The 13,359-nt window shown below is 39.6% G+C and overlaps 1 protein-coding gene across 3 annotated transcripts; it reads right to left on the bottom strand.

The window, feature by feature from the left end:
• Positions 1-443: 443 nt before the first annotated feature.
• Positions 444-12,046, bottom strand: ripk2 (receptor-interacting serine-threonine kinase 2). 3 transcript variants are annotated; one of them, XM_044218211.1, is made up of 11 exons: positions 10,773-12,046; positions 9,343-9,496; positions 8,471-8,626; positions 7,481-7,638; positions 6,827-6,876; positions 6,526-6,687; positions 5,546-5,631; positions 3,001-3,102; positions 2,741-2,837; positions 2,034-2,237; positions 444-1,881 (listed from the first exon to the last, which is right to left on the bottom strand). In XM_044218211.1, the coding sequence occupies exons 1-11, from the start codon at positions 11,015-11,017 to the stop codon at positions 1,490-1,492; spliced, it is 1,806 nt and encodes a 601-aa protein (XP_044074146.1). In that variant the 5' UTR covers positions 11,018-12,046; the 3' UTR covers positions 444-1,489. The 3 variants fall into 3 exon arrangements, with proteins under 3 accessions (XP_044074146.1, XP_044074144.1, XP_044074143.1); XM_044218209.1 differs by having other exon boundaries at positions 2,741-2,834; positions 10,773-11,355; XM_044218208.1 differs by having other exon boundaries at positions 444-1,878; positions 10,773-11,353.
• Between the last annotated feature and the right edge of the window lie 1,313 nt (positions 12,047-13,359).

Raw genomic sequence — 13,359 nt, 5'->3', positions numbered from 1 at the left:
GTGTATTTTCTTGCATTTAACAGGATTACACCTTGCTGAATGTTACTGATCTCTGAGAAATAGAGAGAAAATGATTCTATAAACAGGTGTTACTGGCAGATTAGGAAGCACAGCTACAGTAGAAAACGTTGTACTGAGTCAAGAGTTTTAAACTGAGCAGAGTGACTGCTTTAACTTTACTGTATAAAGCAAGTACATTTTAAGGTTTGCTACAAGCAAAGCAGGTTTGCTCTTCATGTGTTGCAGTTGTCTTATGCATCTGCAGAACAGATCAGTAGGATCAAAAATGTGAAGCTTGTTTTTCTTCTTAGCTCAGAGTCCATGGAGCAACTGTAACTCTGGAAGCATCCAGATGAGTCTGAAGTGTCTAAAGGGAACATTATTGAAATTTACTGAGAGGTGAGGCCACTATTTGAGAAGACCAAAAGAAATCCTAGGGCAGATCACTTTGGTCCACTTTTAATCTAGACACAGATTTTATTACAATCTCAATTTCCTCTTTACTCCATGTCCCAGGGACTCTCTTTAGCTCAGCAGTAAAAAAAAAAAAAAAAAAAAAAAAGTCAGGGACAAAAACTTTCCATACAGTCACATGACAACAGTCTACCAAAATCCAAACTCATTCCAACAGTTCAGATAAGTTACATGAAGCTGTTTACGTTCAAGATCACGTAGTTGGATTGCTATAATTAGCTCTGAAGTCATCCTTGCACAACACTTGACTGTGCATTTTTTCAAAGATTTAATGTAGGTCATCACATAGTCTTCACTACAAAGACACAGACACTCTTCATAGCTGTGAGTGCCACATACTCACTTCACTTGGGTGGTAAAAATGATCAGGATAATTATCCTTTATAATGACTACATGATACTTTAAGATTGCTATAATAGGAATAAACCTTATTTTTGCTCTAAGTTTTCCAGCATGTTAACAGTCCTCCTGTCACTTACTCAGATCAACTGAGTGTATTGAGGATGTTTACATTCTACCAATAAGGCAACACACACACACACACACACACACGCACGCGCGCGCACACACACACACACACACAACTATTGGGCTACATAATTATTATGCTATCACATAAAGGCAACTGAGCTTTGGGGACAAAAGCATAATGTACCAAAAGGAGAGAAACCCAGCAATAAAATACACTGAATAAAGGGACCATAAATAAATTACCTCATTAAATCTGTAATATTGTCAAATAAAATCACTGATTCAGTCAGAATCGTTTGATTCAGATTATACAGAATAAAACCTTTTGTCTCTAGTTGATGAGTGGATATTAACTTCAAAGCCAATAGCTTAGTTTTGTACCTGTGACCCTTTTTGCTCAAAAAGCCGTTTCTCAGTCTTTTCAAGGGAAAGGAAACCATGTTGACCACCTTGATGACAACGGAACCAGTAAAAGTTAACTGTAGTGTAAAGTTGGCACAGTCTATAATCTGGATTGTTTCCACGGCTTGGCTGTGAATACTGCTACATGTTCCTGGGGATATTGTAGGAGGTGGACAGCGGCGGTGCGCTGGGGAGGAGGGCTGTGGTAGGGGAGCTGATTTCAGCCGGGTACGGCTGCAGGCCCATCTGCTTGTTGTCGTGCAGCTTGCGGACGACAATGCGGCAGAAGTCTTCGTTATGTCGATGACAGTTGTCCAGGAGCTGGCGGACCTTGGCGGTGCGCGTGGCCTGGTTCACCACCAGCTCGTAATCCTCCCGCATCAGCATGGAGCGGGCCAGCAGGGCGTCCAAGCTCTGGTTCAGACAGGCCTCTGTCATCTGGGAGACAATCTCCTCACGCCGTGTCGCGATCCACTGGGCGATTGGGCCTTGTGAGGGAGGGGAGTGCCGTAAGGGTGGAGAATAATCTGCTGCTAGTGAGGAGAGAGAGAGGAGGGATCAGATTTCGGTTGTAAATTTTGGTAAAACGATAAAAACATTTTATTTAACTTTCCAGAAGTTAAAGTTAAAGTTGCATTATTATTATTATCACCCATTTCATCCATTATGCTTTAACTGCTTGTACCTTGTTGCTGAAGCTGTGGCTTGAGGGTGAGGTTACGCAGCAATGTCTCACATTCAGTGTCGGGCAGGCCTGGTTTGATGGGTATGTTCAAATCATTCAGGGGCCTGGCGCTCTGGTAGCCATTCAGATTGTTGATTGTGCAGTTGTCCTTCAAAGACTCAGGAGGCTCCAGAGGATGAGCTAAGAATGACGATGGAAGCCCCTCTACATCAGAAAGAGTAGAAGAAGATGTGTTTCATCTCTATTTTCATCATTATTATTACTTATTATTATTTATTATTCTCCCTACCTTGTCTCTTTCCCTCTTTTCTTTGTCATTACTCATTAGACTTCCTTGTTACCTCATACCTCACCTAATCTTACATGTCATGTCACAAACACTAGCCAAACTCAACTTCCCAGTTCAATATAAACTGTTGTACTGTACTTGTCTTAAAGTCCTAATGGCTGTATGTTTTAACCCTGTCCAATTGTCCTGTCATCTTGTAATGGTATACTGCACCAATGCAAAAAAGAAAGATGTGTGATGCACCCACGTGGCAAAACTTATATTGTATACAGATTTTTACATAAAACCTAATGCGTGGTACTGTGAGCTTGACCTTTATTTCATATCGGATCACATTAAATGATTTATATTAGTAGAGATACAGCAGCATAGCCACTCAGTAAATGATGACAATACATAAAATGCCTGTTGTGTTTACCTTTAGATGGTGCAGCATTGCTGCTGGTGAGGGCGCCTGGTAGAGATATGTCTGTGTCCTGGGAGGTACAAGAGCCTGAGCCTGAGGTGGAGCTCTCCTTTGGCAGAACAAACAGCGATATTTATTTTACATTTCCACGCAGACATTACAGACATAACACCAAAAACAGACAAGGCTTGAATGTAGAAGTGCATCCCCAAGCTTCACTGTTTATTATTAGACTTTATCTTGATATTTCCACAGACATTTTAGCTACTGACCGGCCAGGGGCTGGGCCTGTCCTTCAGCATGTTCAGGGATCCCTCTTCACTCCTCTTCTCACACACTGACTGGGCTGAACAACAGCCAGATCTCCCCATCAACTGTGGAGGAACAAGGAAGAAGAGGGGAGTAAGTCACACTGACGGGAAAGGGAAGAGTAGTAGGGAACAATCAAATGTTAAGAATGTGCAAAAATATGCAAAAATCAAAGCCAATACATTTACTATTAACTAAAATAAGACACCTTATTTGCTAACCCTCATAGACAAGAAAACACTGAAAATTGGATTTGTTCACAGGACCAAGGGAATATGTTCTTTAGATTTACAAAAGGAAAAAAAAATGACTGTAAACTATGCCAAACAGCTTGTGGAGAAGAAGTGGTTTCTGACCACACAGTTAAATATTCACTTTCACTACATTCTCTCCTGGTGGAAGTTTTGCTGTCTTTAAGTGTTGCTCGTACTCAAGGATCCTAATGTACATCTGATGTTAAAAGCTTGTTGAGTATCCCAGTTCTTATCAGTTAAAAGTAATATATAGTAACTATTTATTTTAAAAAAAGTTTTGTGGATGTAGTGTATAACTTCACTAGTGTTTCCTGACTAGTGTTAACTGGAAACAGTGGTCTCATTCACTTGAACACACACACACACACACACACACACACACACACACACACACACACACACACACACACACACACACACACACACACACACACACACACACACACACACACACACACACCAAGACTGAAACGAGGAAGGATATGTTAAGGGGAAATTATGAAATACTTATTTTGACCCATCATCCTCTCTTAGTCACACAGTCAATTCAAACTGCCCCAAATTACACACAGTTCAACATTTAGGTCCCCTTCTTTGTGTGACGCTTGTTAAGTAACTATATATTCACGAACAGGGGGATCTCCTTTATCCATCTATACAGTCAGACTATTTCCTAACACCACTGAGACATGATCAAACAGGTCCTAGATTGTGTAATAAAACACCAACATGTGTTTTGCTTTTCATAGTACAGTACTGCTTCATTACACACAGTTACAACTTTGACCTTCCCTGTACGGTTACTAACCCCCACAGCTGGGTGTTTAGTAAAAGGGAACACCTATGGTATGAGTTGAGAGATGAAACTGCTTCCTGTAACTGTGAGTTGTAATCAATTAAAATCTTAAAGCTAGAGTGCGGGACTATATATACTATATAGAGTTTTTAAATCTGGTGTCTGTGGCGACATTCCCGCACTGGCGCACTGGTAATGAAGTGTTTTACACCAACCAACAATGATTGGTTTGCCAGAGTGGAAGCGGGGAGCGACCCAGAGCCATGTAGAGAGCTCTGCGATCTGTCATTGCTGTAAAAAAACAAAAAACAAACAAAAAACAGGTCCATTGGAGAGAATGTTTATTATTGTTTATTTTGTTTATTATTATTGTATAGTTTGTGTTAATATGCTTTGGCAACATTGTATTGTATGCAGTCATGCCAATAAAGCCATGAGCCAAGAGATGACCCAACTCTCTCTCTGCATGGCTCTGGAGCAACCATAGCAACGGAGTAGGCTACAGCAAGTAGGAGAAAAACCGAAGAAGCGTTCAAGAAAAGTTTCTGATGCTCCAGATAAAAAAGAAACTCAGCGTTCCGAGAAACACGGATAGCCATTGGTGTAACTTTAGCTTTTCCTTGTTGGAGAGCACTGAGAGACGGGCCCGAGGGCAGACACAGATGTCACGTTACTGCTCTTGGACAGGTTGGTAAAACATTTGGAGTAGACTATGTAGCTATTACATTTACTCTACCTAAATAATGGATTATTGTCTTCACTGTATTTTTGTAACTATTTCTGAATACAAGCCTGTGGCGAGCTCACTGTACGCATACACCATAAGCACGTATCAACAGTGTTTGTGTAATTACTCTCACTGCTTGAAAGGGGAGACAAAAGTTCAACACGCCAGCTTAAATAATAGCTTGTTTTTGTTCATTTATCAAGCAAATACACTAAACGTTTGCTGGTTTTAGTTTCAGAACACAACATGTTGCTCGCTTTTCTCCAAATAAATGTCTTTTATATTTTTGGTGTTTCTGGCTGTTAGTCAAACATTAGCGGCTCAGAGAGGCTGAGAGGCTCTCCGGTGAGTGTGTGTGTGTCTGTGGGGGAGTGTCAGTACAGTATCGTCAGTCAAAACTCAACAGCAACGTCTCGTTCCAGAAATCATGATGCAGTTACTCAAGATAATCCACAGATTTGTTGTGAGCAGTTTCATGCAGGAACTATTTTCTTTCTACCGATAGTTCCTGCTGATGTATTGTTGTGGTGCTTTGAGCACTACAAGCCGAGTGCCATATAGTCCCATTATATTCAAAAAAGGCAGACATCTCTATGGCTGATATCTCCAAAACCCGGCAACTCAAACCAAAACAATCTAGATGGACAAATAGCACTACAGGTAAGAGAGAAAATATATATTTTTGTATTTTGGGGTTTAAACGAAGAACTGTGAGAAGACTCCTGACTGACCTTTGACCTCTTGATTTCCAACACGGCCTCCAGGAAGTCAATTTCATCAAAGTTCCTCACCATGGGCTCCAGCTCAATCAAACACTCTGAAATGGCAGTAAACACGTCACACCTTTACTGTATATCACTATCACACTGCGACATCTAGGAAACAATGCAGGTCAAAACGTTTTTTAACTGGTGTCACTTCAGTCATGTGCTTTTGTAGTCAGTGTGGTCAGAAACAATGTTCCCTGGTGATTTTAGTGCCCTTTTAAATAAAATGGAAACCTGCTAATTGTTACACTCAAGTTCACGGTTATATGGTTTCAGTACATTTACTACAAGAACATGAAGACAGATAAATCAAGACCTTAATTTTTTCCAACAATGTGGAAAATATGCGACTGTTGCTGTGACTCTGCAGTTTGTGTATAAATGTCTGAATGGAAAACTAAGTTCATAAATCTGCTCCATGTTCTGATGATCAAAAAGTGCCTTTGATTATTTCAGATGTGGTCACAAAGAGAATTTATGGTGACATTCAGCTCCCTGGACAGAACCTGATTATTTTGAACTTGTATTATACTGTTTTATTTTGTCTAAAACACATAAATGCTTAATAATGTTCATGAAAGTCACTTGCTGTTCATCAAACAGCATTTATCAAAGATTGGTGAATTATTTGTTCTAATTTGAAAAAAAAAACCCAAAACATTTACGGAGCCATTTCATCAACTTAAAATATTAAGATATTAGTTTTCAGCCCAGCTTCACCATTTTTCAGTTTCACTGAAGACAGCAGAGAAAATTTCAATAACGTGACAGGAAGCTTATGCTTAGTCACTGCTCTGTCAGGATCAAAATTTAGCAATGACCAGAAAGATTTGTCTGTTACTCAGCATGAATATAGATGTCTTCCCAAACTGTGAAAAAGGTCAAACTGGGGCAATCCTTTGAGAGGTTGGTATTCTGTACTTGAGTTATTTGTGTGAGCTTACTGAGGAAGGAAGGTCGTTCATCGGGGTTAGAGGTCCAGCCGCAGGTCATTAAACTGATGAGGGTTTCTCTGCTGGGGATGTCAGCAGGCAGACTGTTCAGACCCGTGTCAGGACGCGCCCCACGAAGCACACTGAACATGATCTGCATGGGGTTGGTCACGTCTGACCACACAAACACACACACACAGATCAGTGATTAGCTCCATGAAACAAAGTGCAACTGAACAGAATGAGAGAGCAACAAATCAAACTTATATAAAAAACAAAAAACAGGAATGCCACATAATAAATAATGTGTTACCTTCAAATGGAATCTGCCTGGACAGCACTTCCCACATAATGATGGCATAGCTACAATGTAAACAACATGGAGAGAAACAGTTAAGGGAAATTAGATTACATCATTCTTTTCGACGGGTATTCCCCTATAGAGCTGAGGGACTTTACGACAAGCTAAACAGAGAGGCTGCTTTGAGGGAGAGCAATTACTGAATGAACTGTTGCAGCAGTCCAAACCTGTTGCCCAAAAGCTTAAGATACTGCATCAGCCACAAACCAGGAGAGATTCATATCTAATTTTTTTGTGTTTTTTTTTCTTGTCACCACTCCCCCTCTCTGACAGATTCCTGAAATCAGACCTTCAGTCTGGAATGATCAACAGTTTTAGTCTCTGGCACAAATTCCAGCACTGTTCTGCTTTGGTATGCTAACAATCCAACCCCACGCTAGCACACTGACACCTTGCCAGTCTGGAAAACGTCATTTCAGCTACTGATTGTATATTTGACAAATATTTAATGTCAGTTAAAAAAAACGTGCAATAAAGTCAACTGAGTTCATCAACTTATGTTACGGATACTAAAACCATACCCAGATTAATGGAGAATGTACTTATTGTATCATTCTATTGTCCAACCTATTTCTAATTGCTAGTTATTGGGATTTGGTGTCTCACCTGTACATATCGTGTTTCACATCAGCCCGACGGCTCTTGGATGGTTCGTACTTCTCAGGGGGCATGTAGATCACTGTGCCCCCCATCTCTGTGGGCTTGGACCCTGAGCCTTTACTGACGGACAGCTGCCGCCACTTTGAAAGGCCAAAGTCGGCAATCTGGACAGAACAATAGCAGAACTTTAGCATTATTTAAGAATTCTAGACATATTTTTTTCTTTGATCAGCTTTTTCTTTTATCAATTAAAGACAACTGATTGGGGCTCCAAGAACATTAGCTATGTTGTGGCAGAATTGTCCTGTTTTATAGAGTGGCAACTAATATGACACACTTTATTAGCACAACGTGCTTTTGAAGTAGCACTTTTTCTACAAGGTAAAGTGTGGACTTATAATCACAGTTGCAACTAACAATTATTTTCATTATCGATTAACTCAAAATTTTATCTATAAATTGTCAAAAAATGCCCATTATAATTCCCCAGAGCCCAAGGTGACATCTTCAGACTTCTAATTTTATCAGACCAACAGTCCAAATCCCTGTGATATTCAGTTTACTTTTTTATATGACAAAGTAAAGCAGCAAATCCTCACCTTTGAAAACCTTACACCAGAGTATTTTTGGAATTTGCTTGAAAAATGACTGAAAGGATTATCAAAATAGTTGCTGATTAATTTTCTTCTTCGATCGACCGATCAATTAATTGAGCATCAGTCAAGTGTGCCAGAGTTAGGATTGTTTCAGCTCTACTAATAACAATTAAGTAAACAAACAATGTAAAAAAAATAGATGTGTGCATATCCCCTACTGTATGGTTTGGGTCAACATGGGAGTTCAGTGAACATGTCATAACTGGGAGATAATCTGCCACACACACACAGTGCTTTTTAAAGTAACAGTAGACAACTGCACGCAGTGAAACTCTTAAACATTTGTTTCCTTTGGTCACACAAAGTTCAAACTGTACCAAATTCTAGCTGACACACGTACCTTAACATGAAATTCCCCATCCAACAGTATGTTCTGGGTCTTTAGGTCATGATGTAAGAGGGGTGGGGTCATGTTGTGGAGGAAGTTAACTCCCAGGGCAATCTCATACAGAATCCTCAGTCGCAAAGGCCAGGCAAGCGCAGGGTACATGTCCTTCTGCATGCAGAGACGACAGACCAGGTGTAAAAATATCAATAAAAGTCTCAATAAAACACATTTAGGGAAGTGCAGAGGGAGACGACACGTTATACTACATTTAGACTACAAAACAAAGAAATGCAAGAAGACGAAATAAAGGGTGAGAAAATTAACTACACCATGACATATGGGAATTTCCCCAAACTAAGTCTGCTGTCCTCCCAGATTAGCATTTCTTCCCCTGCTTGTTTCAAAGTTACAAAGTTACATCAGAGACTGTGAATACGTCCAAGTTTCACTTTTGCTTGCCATCTTACAGGCAGGATTGCCAGGCATACAGGTACATGATGAGTGAGGCATAAAAGAGACATAGCAAAAGAACAGAGAGACTGTTTTCACTTCAGACACTTTGGCAACAAAAGGGAAAAAAAGAACTGTGGAACTTTTAAGATGTCTCTATATTTGAGTCATTTGATTGAATACAAAACAAAAACTTGCAAGAAATTATTTTATAAGGTTCAACACTGCAAGTCAAAGTCAAACCACTTTTAGTTTCTGTTTAGTTACAGTGTGGAGTGATAAATGCCTTAAAGCCAAGGAGAGCTGATGTATTTTTAATTCTTAATCCATATTAATTCATTACGATTGAGCCTTGGATTATGATGTTAGGACCAGGTTGGTTTCTGAATGAACAGCTCTTAGCGTTATGAAGTTACTTGATGACATATAGCTACCTCGTGGAGCAACAGGTCCAGAGAGCCATTGCTCATAAACTCTGTGACTATGCAGAAGAACTCGGGCTCGTTGCAGATGCCAAAGATCTGGATGATGTAGTTGAACCTGGCTTTGTGGAGCACCTCTGCCTCCTTCAGCAGGCAGTTCCTCTCTCTGAAACACAGCCAGTGATATAGAGTCAGTCTTTGCTCTCAGACAAAGTGATAGAAATGACAAAACAGTGATGACAATTGTAGTGTCGTTGGTACAGAGTTACAAGAAGCACGCACAAGAAATGAATCTTTGAAGTTCAGGGCTGGGCACTATGAAATTATTATCACAATATTAATCTGGACACTTTAAGATAATTGATAAATATCATGATATGGCGAATATGATATTTATCAATCATTTTACACATGATTAACTGATATTTAAAGCAATGACCTGTGTCCCATTGTTATGTGTTACATCATCCCAAATTCTTTGTGTTTGTCAGACAAAACAATTTAATAACTGGTTTTGTTAGTTTTTAAGTACAGGTTGATCAGAATCATTCATCTGAACAACAGAAATGTGTAGAATGACAATATTAATGAATCATATCAACACAATATGATCTAGTTGAACTTCAATACATGATAATATTGAGTTATTGCCCACCCGATACTGTCATTGCATCATTACACAGGGGAGTAAAGGGCCACTGTATTCAAAATATGGAAGAATTACGAATTTGTGCAGATCAGCTTTAAATGTGTGGATATGAGTAAGTTTCTCTTGAACCTCAACTGCAGGAAGGCAGAGTGATTATGGCATCTAGAGACACACCTTTTTCAAAGAGAAAGCAATGACAGAACTCCTGGGGCACAACAATAGCACCTATTGGAGCCTGAGCTACAGTATTAATCGGCCGAGCCAATATATCGGATAATTTTAGCTTTTTGCAAATATATCAGTATCAGCATATACAGAAATGCCAAGATATGTTTAAAACAACATAGACACGGTGTCTCCATTACATAGCTGGTGCACCAGAGAGCACTGACATGACGATTTTTAAACTGCGGAACATCCTGTTCATTAAATGTCTTGGTCACAGATCTTTAACGATCAAATTTAATAAATCCTTATCAAAAATGTTGTTGTTATGCTATGCATTTATGTTTGAACCCTGTAGCTGTCCCATAGACAGAGCCATAAAACAACACCTGGGACACTATGGCTACATCTGATTCAAATGTACCTGCAAGACTTACATTTGATTAAAACTGACACCAGGTCAAGTCTTGATGCTCTGATTTCCTACTCAGCCAGTTGTCTGTGACTGCACTTTTTTGCAGCCTTTCACTGGAATAACACAGTGTAAGTTTCTGTTTAAGAGTTCATTTATCTTTATAGTTGCATGGCCTAAATTGTTAGATGAGGTGATCACAAAGACACAGGGTACCTTTCTCCAACAGGACAGTCGAGTTTCAGGCACTTGATAGCCACAGTGGTCCTCCAGTCGGAGTGCTGCGCCTTGAACACGGTGCCAAACCCCCCTCTGCTCAGGTAGTACAGGTCTGTCAGCTTCTGGTAGGGGATCACCGGCAAGGTGCTGGTCAGACTGCCAATGTTCACACAGCCCAAAGCCGCGGACGGCTCCATAGCAGTTTGTGAGCCTTTTACGGGAAGTCTCCGAGGATTTATCATCCACTAAGTCAGCCAGTGAAAGCAGAACTGCCCCTCTTGGTAAAAGCAATGAGGAAGAGCTCTCATGCCATAATGTCGCTGACTGCTAGCAAGCTAAGCTAACGTTAATGTGTCGGAGAAGGAGGACGGCTGAAAAAGAGCAACCGATAAACGGTTCACCCGTCTGTTGACGAAAAACGCCGTGTACTCAATGACTAATATTAAATGTATGCGCTTTAACGTGCCCGTTTATTCATGATATGCTGCCAGACTGTCTCTAACCAGCTGTCACAGGCTGAGTCAAGGAGTCAACAGCGAGTTGCTGAGCTCCGCTGTCATTTAAGGCAGGTGGGTTTGTTGTTGCTAATGACGACACGCTTCCGGATTTTTACGAGATGCGTTCATACACATAGGTTTCGAGATTATCAGACATTTGATTTTATTTTTTTGTGGGACTGCTTTTCCAAACAGCCCTCTGAGCACGCACAGCCTTCATCTGTCTTCTTTCAAAGATGAATTACAGATAGAGACAAGTCCAAATATGATGATGGAGCGTTTATAGGTTGTTTGAATAACTACATCGTTTAAGCATCAAATTCACATTTTTGTTTTAGTATCGTTGGAACAAAGATTTCCTCCGGCCCTGAACTCAACTGTTTATACCAGGATTTTTAACAAGCTGGAATTCCCCAAACTTGGGAGTTTCCAACCAACATGTTGTCGATGTGATGTGTGAATACGTATCAGAAGTCAAAAGTAGCTAAAGCTGAAACTAGCTACTTTTAGCAATAGTAAAAAAAACAACCTATATGTTTAATTCAATTCAAAGGGGCTTTACCGACATGGGAAACAGACGTTTACAAAGCACGTGTGAAATAAAAACAACAACAACAAAACAACAGAAGAATTGTGATTTTGCTGTTGGAACTATATATACTGTATATATAGCCTAGATAAGTCAAAAATAACATAGATAATAATAATAAAAATTAAATAGAAAAAAATTTGACTTGCAGTTAAAACATACAAATACAAATGTCTGCTTCTCCTATGAGTTTATTTTGAATTTTGAGAGCTCATTTAGCTCTTTGAAATCTGAGATTACAGAGCTGAACTTGTTAAAGTAAATGTTCCTTATTTTACTGAATGTTTTACATTGTAGGAGGAAGTGCATCTCTGTCTCACCTGTCGAACAGTGACCACATATTCTGATTTCTTTTGGTTGCCATGATTTTTTGTGTCTTCCGTTTTCGATTGCCAGTTTGTGATCACTGAGCCTTCTTGTGATCACTGAGCCTGTAGTTGGTTAGGATCTGTCTCTGCTTTCTATCTCTGACAGCTGAGAGATATTCTGCCAGTTCATAATCTATTTTTAGGGCCAGATAACTTTCTGATCTACTTTGGCTTTTAGTTTCTTCTTTCCAGTGTTCCAAATAGGTTTCTTTACATTGTGTTATAATTTGGTTTATTTTAAGTTTAATTTTGTTTTTTCTCTGATTGGTGTTTGGAATGCAGTGTTGTTGTGAGACAGTGTTTCACTTATTTTAGACAATATGGAACACAAACTCATTATGTACAGAAGTCTATTCCATTCAGACTAAGATAAGATAAGAACGGTGGGTGGTTTACAGGTTACATCATCTAAAGATGAGACAAGGTAAGAGTGTCTGTTTCCCAAGTTATCAGTATAAGAAGAACAGAGACTTCTGGGACACTTCTGTCTTATGTTAGGAACATCTAGTGCCCTATAACCCAAAACAACATACTCACAGGACCTGAGGCCTCTTTTGTGAAACCATACTTTAGTCAAAGTGTCATAAATTCTATTACACCCATAAACCCCCAGATTCTCCCACAATACTGTAATGAACTTTTTGTGTTATCATCTCATTGTTAGCTTATGTATCACTATTTACAATTGTACCATAAAAAAGATTTAATATATTTCCAATCATCATATTATTATTACACATTCACAGGGATTACGTTTTCATTATGACGTTTTGTACCTTTGTTGTTTGTGTTTTATCTAAACAGGAAGAGCTCTCACATAACTCACTGAAGCATGTCTTTGCGTGGTCCCCTTGTAATCTGAAACCCCTGAGAAGCAGAGGCTGTCAACAAATCACCACGTTATAACTGCTGCTTATGTGGATCTCACACAAAGTGCCTAGTGTTTTTGATGATTCAGCAAGACTATGAACAAGACAGCCCCTGCGCAGCTCAGGCAAGAAACTAAACTTGGGATACTGAACTGGTGTAAGTAGGCTACTACACTCTGTGTGTCCTTGTGTGTTCCTTTGTTTATATGAATTAACTCTCTACTCTCTCTGCTTGTTAACTGTATCAAAAGCTCACCAGGA

Source organism: Siniperca chuatsi, linkage group LG13 (assembly GCF_020085105.1).
Source record: "Siniperca chuatsi isolate FFG_IHB_CAS linkage group LG13, ASM2008510v1, whole genome shotgun sequence".
NCBI lineage: Eukaryota > Metazoa > Chordata > Actinopteri > Centrarchiformes > Sinipercidae > Siniperca > Siniperca chuatsi.
This window is presented reverse-complemented; position numbering and strand designations above follow the sequence as displayed.

Coding starts and splice junctions, on each gene's coding strand:
- ripk2 (XM_044218211.1), bottom strand. CDS start 11,017: ATGATAAATCCTCGGAGACTTCCCGTAAAAGGCTCACAAACTGCTATG. Junction 2,238..2,740: donor CAATGCTGCACCATCTAAAG/GTAAACACAACA, acceptor TTTCTGATGTAG/AGGGGCTTCCATCGTCATTC. Junction 1,882..2,033: donor GCCACAGCTTCAGCAACAAG/GTACAAGCAGTT, acceptor TCTCCTCACTAG/CAGCAGATTATTCTCCACCC.